Below are 9,550 nucleotides of genomic sequence, written 5' to 3'. Positions count from 1 at the left end.
GATGGCCAATTTGAATCAAAATGGCTGACAGTTTCTTTTTGGATGGTAACTTTTTCAGATTGATTGATTTATTTTTGTCTAGTCATGATAAACATATAACGTGGGTCATTCCAGAATTGGAGGACATTTTACATCCCACCCATCAAATTTTAAATAATCAACATGCTCAATATTAAAACATGCAGTTTCTGAGTACATTTACTTGTTCGGGGTAATAAAAAAAATTGAAAAGAATACCAAATAAATTTGGAGTAACCCCAAAAATGCAATTTTTTTCCCTAATAACCAAATTGAATCTCAAATAAAACTAATAAAATGAAATTCAAATGTCATTTTTGGGATATTGTTTTATTGCCGTCTCATAACTGTTGGTACATTTGTTTTAATAAACATTTTAAATCATCCTTATTACTATTATTCATGGGTCATGTGTCCCACAACATGCAGACAACCCTGTTTCTAGAACTTTTTTTTTTTTTGCATGGTCAAAGAATAGAAAAGCGGTAAATCATATGATACGCTGGACTTGACATCATCAAAGTTTCCCCAAAAATGGACAGCGAAATGGTACACGATGTCCTCTTATATATTTCACATTTTTATAAAAGTTTGCCTTACGCACACGATCAGAATAAAACAATTCTTACAATTTCTTTTCTTTACGTATTTACATAAGTAAAATCGTCCTCTTGGTCAGCAGTAACAGCTTGCGAAAAAGCCAGCTTCAACTACGGAGAGCAAACTCAACATTTGCAGCAACCCTGTTACAGTGATGAGTGACGGGTATCGTAAACACCAAATGAATCATGTAAACAATCAAACCTTTGATTGTTTATCACCAATTATTGATGAATACTGTATAAGTCAGAAAATATTTTTTGGGAAAGCATTTTGAAGCCCAAATATCCTCCAATTCTGGAATGACTCACATAAACACACACATACACATTATATACATAAATATACTGTACACATATACAGTAAATATACTGTAAACTGAGAATGGTATAGCGTGGATTTTTACGCATGTGTGTAATAGTGAAAAAGCATCATGGGTAATTTGTCCTTCAGGCAGGATACCTTCACACGTGTGCAGTGATGTCACGTATGGCCGGATGCGGGCGGTCTTGCCCGAATGGCGGCGGTATATGACAGGACAGTCGTGGCCGTAGGCGTTGTGATGTTATGTAACTGCGCCGCTGTCGCAAAGACTCCTGGGAATCATCACATATGACTCTGGACTACCTCGAGGGGGTCGGACACTTACAGCACACCATAGTGATGACATACAGGGCATCCCGAAAATATTCACAATGGTTCAATTGCAGTTAGAACATTCAAAATGGATTTCATTCATATTTTTCACCTCAAAATGCAACATTAAATGCCATAACACGAAAGGTAAAGGCTGTCAATACTTGTGGCTGTCATTTTTTTTTAAAATTCATTAAAAAAAAATATTCATGTTGTCATTATGCAGTGATTTGTGTAGAATGTGGGAATAAGGCTGGAACAAATGTGGAGAAAAGTGAAGAACTGTGAATACTTTGCGTGTCCGCCGTCGTGTTGTGTTTACATTACAAATCAATGATAGCAGTGCTTTCACGTGTCTACTCAGATGGAATGATTTATTCATGATAGCATAATAAAACAATGAACATTGAAAGCACTGACAGTTGAACCGAAGGCCTCTCACACATGCACACTTTCTCTCATACATACACAGCCGCGCACACACACACACACACACACACACACACACACCCACACACCCACCATGCACCACCATTCCCAACCGCCCCCTCCCGCCCTAACTTTTTTTTTTTTGTAAATTCTCTGCCCCAGTCAGTTTGTTTTTTTATTTTAAATCCTTTAAATATATTTGATATAAAAAACAAGCCCACGTATGATGAACCATTCAGACCCACACACACACACACACACACACACACACACACACACACACGCACACACCCACACCATGCACCACCATTCCCAACCGCGCCCTCCCGCCCTAACTTTTTTTTTTTGTAAATTCTCTGCCCCAGTCAGTTTGTTTTTTTATTTTAAATCCTTTAAATATATTTGATATAAAAAACAAGCCCACGTATGATGAACCATTCAGAGACAGCTCCATGTCCTCGTACTGCCCCCTCCTCCATTTCCGCCCATCTTGGCTCTTGGACCCCAGAAAAATTTTTCGACATTGGAAAAAAAAAAAAAAAAAAAAAAAAAAATGGGAGAAAGAAATACGGCACTAGAAAACTGGTTTGATAACCTCCCTGAAAAAAGAGGAGGGCGAGAGACTGAGGCGGCAGTGGGACATGCAGGGGGCTGGGGGGTGGGGGTGGGGAGAGATGGGAAAGGGGCAGTTTGGAAGAGCAAGCACCTGACAAAGGTGGAGGAAAAGGCCAGCCTCCCCTCCACTTAATGCCGTGTTCAACAGAGGTGGAGAGGAAGAGGAGGAGCAAAAAAAAAAAAGCGGTGAACTGGGCAAAAGCTTTACAACACCAACAGAAGTGGGTCCTTTCAGGTAAGGTGGCGGGCATCCAGGGACGGCGGGAGGAAAGCTTGCTGTGGTCCCTTGGTTTGTTATCCCCCCCGACCCCCCCCAATCAAACTCCTCACCCCTATCATCATCACCCTCCTGCCCGCCTGCCGCTTCACAAGTAGAGCTCCTTGGCCCGGATATGCTGCAGCTTCTCCCTCAGCATGCGGAAGGACGGCCGCACCGCCGCGTCGAGGGTCCAGCACTGCTTCATCAGGTCGTACACCACGGGCGGGCACCCATCGGGGGCGTCCATCTTGTAACCCTTCTCCACACGGGGCACAACCTCTTTCAGCGGCTGCCAGACGGGAGAGGGGAGACGTGCAAAAGTGAACAATGCTGCCACCTGCAGGCCAGGGCCTCACAGTCCAGAAACACGACGCAATGGTCGGGGGGTTCGATTAAAAATAAATAAATATAGGACAGGTCAACATGGGAAAACCCGTGTTATTGTCTATAGAATATCTGGTCAAAAAAAGCTCCTTGAATTAGCGTAATCAGTATGAATTGACAAAAATATCGATAGATTATGAACCCGTAACGCAATTTGAAAAACAGAAAATATAACACGTGACAAAAAGTCTAAGATGCCATGCCTCAAAAGACGCACGGTATCAGGCATTGGGAGTTGAACCCGCTGAGCATCATTTTGGCCATTTCCAGGAAGCCTTGAGAAAGACTCAACTGTCAGTGTGATTTTTCAGAGTCTACCAAATTTGAATCACATATACTAGACAGACGTATGATGGTAAATCTTTGTTGAAACTAAATTCAGGTACTCACAATACGAGGGTAAGGCACACGGCCGAAGGAGTAGATCTCCCAGAGGAGGATTCCATAACTCCAGACATCTGACTTGGTGGAAAACCTCTGCAGGGGACAACAACAAAAAAAAAAAGGAATGCCAGAGCGAGTCAGATTGATGCCAAGTTCATCGACCTGACTGCCACTTAACACAGACTGAAAGTAATTCTCACCTTCTCCCTCAAAGCCTCGGGGGAGGTCCATTTGACGGGGAGCTTGGCGGTGTCCTGAATGGAGGAGGCCTCCTTGGTCAGGCCAAAGTCGCTGACCTTGGCGATGTTGTCGTCCGACACCAGCACGTTGCGGGCCGCCAGGTCTCTGTGGACAAAGTTGTTGGCTTCCAGGTACTCCATGGCCTCGCACACGTCACTGAATGGGAGAAATTGTTGTTTTTTTTTTTTTTTAATTCTTTTAGCAAGGAGATGATTGCACTACGACCACAACAGCCTGACATGACATACTTGCCGATTGTATGTGGTACCGGTTTGACAAGACTTCTAATCGGACTTTTCAGTGTGGTCCAGAGACATATGAAGTTGCGAAGAACAGATTAGGTCGGGACGGAAAATGTGCTCGTACTCTAGCCCCATGCTACTCTGTATTCAGCTCCGCCTCTGTATTGACTGCGAGCAAGCTGCTTTTGGAACCACGTCAAACTTGTTAACTCGTTTGAAATGGCTTGAAAGGCTCATCGGAAAACCAAACCTTTGCTCAAAGCCCTGATCCTGGGTTAGAACCTGAATTTGAAACACAGACCCAGCCTTGAAACCTTAACGTTGGCTTGTAACCCCAACCCTAAATTCAAATCCTAAAATTGTCTTAAAACTCTACTGTAATCATTCAGATTATTGGGTTCAGAGACTAATTCCCAACTGGAACTTATTAGGCAAGGGCCATGCGTCCAAAAAACAACAACAACAACAACAACAACAACAATGCAGACCAGGGCAAGTGCCGCAAGCTGTATATATATATTTTTTTCTAATTTGATGACAAAGGCACTCAGATAACTCACAGTGAGAACTTCAGTAAGCAGTCACCACCGAGTACAGTCCGCCCTCTGGAGCGCAGGTAGTCTACCAGGCTGCCCTGTTGCACAGAGGAGGAAACAAGGCCTTTGAGAATATACATCACATTTTGAATTGCACCATTACATACAATTAATATGCTAATGAAGGAATCAATCAGACGTTTTTTTTTTTTTGGAAGTCTTACACCGGGATACCAAATGTCAGTCGGCCAGTGAGGAGTACCGACTACCACGCCACCGATCCACAATAATCGGGATGACCATGTTCAATTGCAATTGCATTGCAACCAACGACAATAAGTCCAACGCAAAGGCAATTGCGCAAAGGCATGACGAAAGCGTCCTCCAGCAGAGCCTGCGGTGTCACTGACCTTGGCCATGTACTCGGTGACGATGTAGAGACTTCCCCTCTCCTCCACGATCACTCCCAGCAACTGCACCAGGTTGTTGTGTCTCAGTTGACTGCGCGCACATAAAAACAAATGACGGGGTTCATCTCGAAAGAACGACACTCCATCTTGAGATTGTGTGCCAGATGCGGCTCACGTCATGACGGAGGCCTCGGCGATGAAAGCCTGCGCCGTGGCGTCGTTTTTGATACACTTCACCGCCACTTTGGTCCCTCTATAGTCGCCCACCATCACATCTGACAAGACCGAGGGAGACAATCTTGAGCATTCGGCTGAGCCTGATCCTTTCAAAAATCCTTCTTGGAAACCCTGTCTTAAAACTTTGACTGAAAACAATGAACAGAACCTCCTGATTTGAAACCCCCATTTCAAAACAACAACGCCGCCAGCTGGCAAGGCCAACTCGGAACCCTATTCTTGTTTGAAATCAAAACTCTTGCTTGAAAACCTTCATTTGAAACGCTAACCCAAGGTTGAACCCATGATTTGAAAGCAGATCCCGGTCTTAAAACACTAATCCTGCCTTCGAACCCCCATTTAAATGTTAACCCTGGCTTAAAGCACCAGTGTCAAACACTAAACCCATGATTTGAAAGCAGGTCCCGGTCTTAAAACACTAATCCTGCCTTCGAACCCCCATTTAAATCTTAACCCCGGCTTAAAGCACCAACCAGTGTGAAACACTGACCCAAAGCATGAAACTGCAATTTGAAACCCGAAACCTTGTTTGAAACAATAATTTGTAAACATAACATTGGTTGAAAAACTGAACTCAGGCTCGAAACCCCAATCGTGACGTGTCGACTCACCTCCAAACTCTCCTTTGCCGATGGTCTGCAGGAGTTTCAGCTCCTTCCTGTTCAGGGCCCAGCCGCCTGCGGGGACACCAGACATCAGTCTCACTTCAATTGAATTTACGTTGAGAAAAAAAAAAAACAAAAAAAAACATCACATTGCTCTGCTTGTAGCACCGGCCAAGTCTCGTTAGGTTAATATTTTACTTTTTTTTTTTCTTCCTCTTCCATTTTTGGATGATGCCCTGAACGATGCTCCTTGAAACTATCAACACAGGGGGTGTTTTTTTTTCCCCCCCAATACCCGAACCCCAATTTAAAACTCTCCATAACTTTATCCCCAAACTCTATGTTGAGTTCCTTGGTCCTCATGATGCGGCTATACGCCAGTATTCTCGAACGAACCGCCGCGGCCGACATGAAACAAGCATATATTTATACTGAGCAAATTACACACAGGTAGACTATTTACTAATCAGCAACTACAGCCTTCTACTTTATCCCCAAACTCTATGTTGAGTTCCTTGGTCCTCATGATGCGGCTACGCGCCAGTATGCTCGAACGAACCGCTGCGGCCGACGTGAAACAAGCATATTTATACTGAGCAAATTACACACAGGTAGACTATTTACTAATCAGCAACGACAGCCTTCTCATCTGTTTACGTTGTCTACACACACGCGCAATATCCGCTCCGTAAAAAACGGCAGCAACTGAGTGGGGGCACCGCGTCACGCCCAACATTCCGCATTCGGAGGCGATATCACATCGGATGATTCTTGGGTGTGCCCCTGTTGTGTTGAAAGCAACGTCACTGTCGAGACTGATTTAAAACGTAGTCCAAACCATTTAAGTTTCCACCTTTGGGGGATGAACCAGAGCTGTAAAAGAGGCACGCAATATCCGCTCCGTAAAAAACGGCAGCAACTGAGTAGGGGCACCGCGTCACGCCCAAAATTTCCGCTGTCGGAGGCGATATCACATCCGATGATTCTTGGATGCCCCCTGTTGTGTTGAAAGCAACGTCACTGTCAAGACTTTTTTCAAACGTAGTCGAAACCATTAAATTTAGACCTTTGGGGGATGAACCAGAGAGCTGTAACAGAGGCACAATGAAGTTTAAAAGCCAACACTCACTCTGCCTCTGTGTTGTGTTGAAAGCAATGTCGCTGGATGGTAATTAAGTCAAGGAGGGCACCTGGGTGTCGGGGTATTCTGGGATACCGGGACAGGAGTGTTAAGTTTTAACACCGGACACTTGCGACTTTCGCCCTGTTCTGTTGAAGGAAATTGCTGCGTGCAGTTGTGGCCAAATCCAACTTTGCTGTGTTCTGTGCGAAAGGCAAAGACGGACACGTACTGGATCTACCGTACTCTGAAGCTCAAATTATTTCTTTCGTGTGAAAATAGGTTTTTGTCCAATTCCATAAGGGGGGGGGGGGTCACACACTGTTAGGGCAATATTTGGCATTTGCTGAGTTCTGTATTATAAACCCAAGGCGGCCTGCTGTCGGATCTTTTATTCCAGATCTGTGACACACAGGTTTTGCGAGATCCTTCTGTGAATTTGGCTATTATCGGATTGCGGGATGCTTTTTAAAATACATTTTACCACCAATTTTACTGCTACGTAGCAGGGCTTTGAGATCGACAGACTTGGCTCAGTTAGTAAAACCCAGAGTTCAAAGTAAACGGAGTGAAACTGCATTTAGTTATGCTGTACGGAAATGGAACAAGCTGCAAACAGAAGTGAAGTCAGCCCCTCATCATTTTTGAAATATTTATTTCCTATTAATTTTAGAAACTTTTTTTTAACTTGACTTTTAAAACGTTTTAAATGTTCTTAAAAGTTTTCTGTTCATGTGTTTAAATGTTGTCGAGTTACGTTCTCAGTCATTTTGGGAAGTGACTTTTGTTTTCCCGACCTTGCGTCTGATTGCCCTTCGCTGTTCAGTTTGCAAGTGCTTTTAGGTGTTGCGTCTTTGCTTGCGTGAAGCAAGCCAAGTTGCCTTGAGTCTAAAATGTGTTATATAAATAAAGCTGCCTTGCCAGTTGCTTGGTTGTGTTCAAAACAACAACAAAAAAAAAATGAAGATGGACACAAGCTGGACCGGATGCTGCGGCTCTGATGCACCAATTTTTCAGGATCTGTTTGAAAGAAGCTTTTGTCCTTTTGTCTTGGTCTGTGAAAGCACACACAGCTGCAGCAAGAGTTAAAAGCAAAGACGGCTTTTTTTTTTTATGTGTGTGAAAAGCAAAACAAAAAAATCCGCCAAGAACACAACATCAATTGATCAGCTGTTAAGTGTGGATAGCAGTTGGGGACACCCGAACAAACAGACTTCTAAAGTGCATTTGATGTTTCTGAGGTCTCCCCTGTCGAGGGGAACCTGAAAGACGGATCATTACAGCGGCAAAGATAAACCACGACAGCTTTGACTTTCATCTCACGCTTTCTCTGAGCACCAAAACACATTTGCCTCCTTGTTTTTTGTCTGTTACAAGAAACACTTTATCGAATGTCAGTTGCTTGTCATTTTTTCCTTTTGTTTTTGTTGGGTTAAGTCTTCGGGGTACCGATCACCTCTTTTTACTGACATTGACCACCCCCCACCCCAAAAAAAAAACATACACGTTAACCTCATCCAATGACAAGCACGTATGTAAAAATTTGGTGGTACCGTACACGCTCCTCGATTGGACAGCGATGACATCATGGCCAAAGCTCGCTGCGCTGCAGAACGGCCGCGTGGAATGGGTGACATGACAACACTGATGAGGATGCAGATGAGGAGGTGCAGCCTACGGGGTGGGGGTGGGGGGGGGCGGCAATACTTATTTTGGGAAGCGGCAGTTGAGAAGGCGTGCAAAGCGTGCACGGGAGTCGGTAAAAACATTCCAAAGCTGTGCAGCGTGAGCAACGGCGTGCGTTGGCGACTGCAACCACCAGGTGGTGACGTTGCAGCAAAGGAAATTCCCACGTGGGTGAGCGCTGAGAACAATGCATTATGCAACACGTACAGATTCATGACGATGAAATGTCATTTAAGATGAAGGCGTGATCACACTGCGTCCACTAAATAGCACATCACATTGGGTGCCTTCTTTAGTCAATCTGCGCTGAGGCCTGTCGCGACAAGCCGACGCAGTCGACGGGAGCGGAGGGGGGGCTGGCTGAGCCGGAAAATACACACATTAAGAATGGGAGGAATCCTCCGCGAGTGAGGAGGGAAGACGAGGTGAAGAATGCACGCGGGGAGAGGCTATACATAGACTCGAGAAAGAGGCGAAGGCTGCATAACAGAGAGTCGAGGTTTACACAAGGGAGGCAGGTATCGAGCCGGGGAAACGATAATGACACACAAAAAGAAGGGGAAAGAAATAGAATGAGGGGGAACAGCTACAGTGAAAAATCCAACACCTCCAAGCGAAAACATTGGGAGAAAGAAACTTTGAGGAAAGAGAGGTGTGAGCATATTAGGTGAGCCTCACGAGACCTCATTTTGACCAATAGCAAAGGAATTAGGATCCGTAGGGGCCAACAGATGCGCATTCATTTTGGAGCAGAGATGGTATGGCCTTACGGAGTGTGTTGCTGATGTTATTTTGGTAGGTCTCGACATCCTGTTCATCATCCGGTCTTGACAAACATTTTGCGGTGCGCGCAATGAACCAGTTTGTTCAGCGGCATAAAAAACACATCATGAGGAAAATGAACTTGAAACTTATCTAAACACTTTTTAAAATTTTAACACACACACAAAAATTAAAAAAAATACGTTTAACATAAAAATCCTTGATCGAGGAGAAATGTGATTGGTGAATTAATATACAGCGGGGATTACTGCTTTTCAAGTGTGCTAAAAAGTAATCACATTCTCTCTCTATAGAGAGAGAGAGAGAGAGAGAGAGAGAGAGAGAGAGAGAGAGAGAGAGAGAGAGAGAGAGAGAGAGAGAGCGCGA

At 44.3% G+C, this 9,550-nt stretch overlaps 1 protein-coding gene across 1 annotated transcript in view; it reads right to left on the bottom strand.

Moving 5' to 3' along the window:
- Positions 1-2,057: 2,057 nt before the first annotated feature.
- Positions 2,058-9,550, bottom strand: part of cskl (c-src tyrosine kinase-like) — a 29,472-nt gene continuing 21,979 nt past the window's right edge. The window contains exons 7-13 of the mRNA XM_019866557.1: positions 5,602-5,729; positions 4,929-5,028; positions 4,754-4,844; positions 4,368-4,441; positions 3,526-3,721; positions 3,332-3,418; positions 2,058-2,846 (exon numbers count right to left, since the gene is read on the bottom strand). Of these exons, the coding sequence (XP_019722116.1) occupies positions 2,664-2,846; positions 3,332-3,418; positions 3,526-3,721; positions 4,368-4,441; positions 4,754-4,844; positions 4,929-5,028; positions 5,602-5,729 (859 nt within the window). The 3' untranslated portion in view covers positions 2,058-2,663. The remainder of the gene's footprint in view (positions 2,847-3,331; positions 3,419-3,525; positions 3,722-4,367; positions 4,442-4,753; positions 4,845-4,928; positions 5,029-5,601; positions 5,730-9,550) is intronic.

The sequence above is a fragment of the Hippocampus comes genome, unplaced genomic scaffold, assembly GCF_001891065.2.
Source record: "Hippocampus comes isolate QL1 unplaced genomic scaffold, H_comes_QL1_v1.1 scaffold82, whole genome shotgun sequence".
Lineage (NCBI taxonomy): Eukaryota > Metazoa > Chordata > Actinopteri > Syngnathiformes > Syngnathidae > Hippocampus > Hippocampus comes.
The sequence above is the reverse complement of the archived record's forward strand: the minus strand, read 5'-3'. Positions and strand labels throughout refer to the sequence as shown.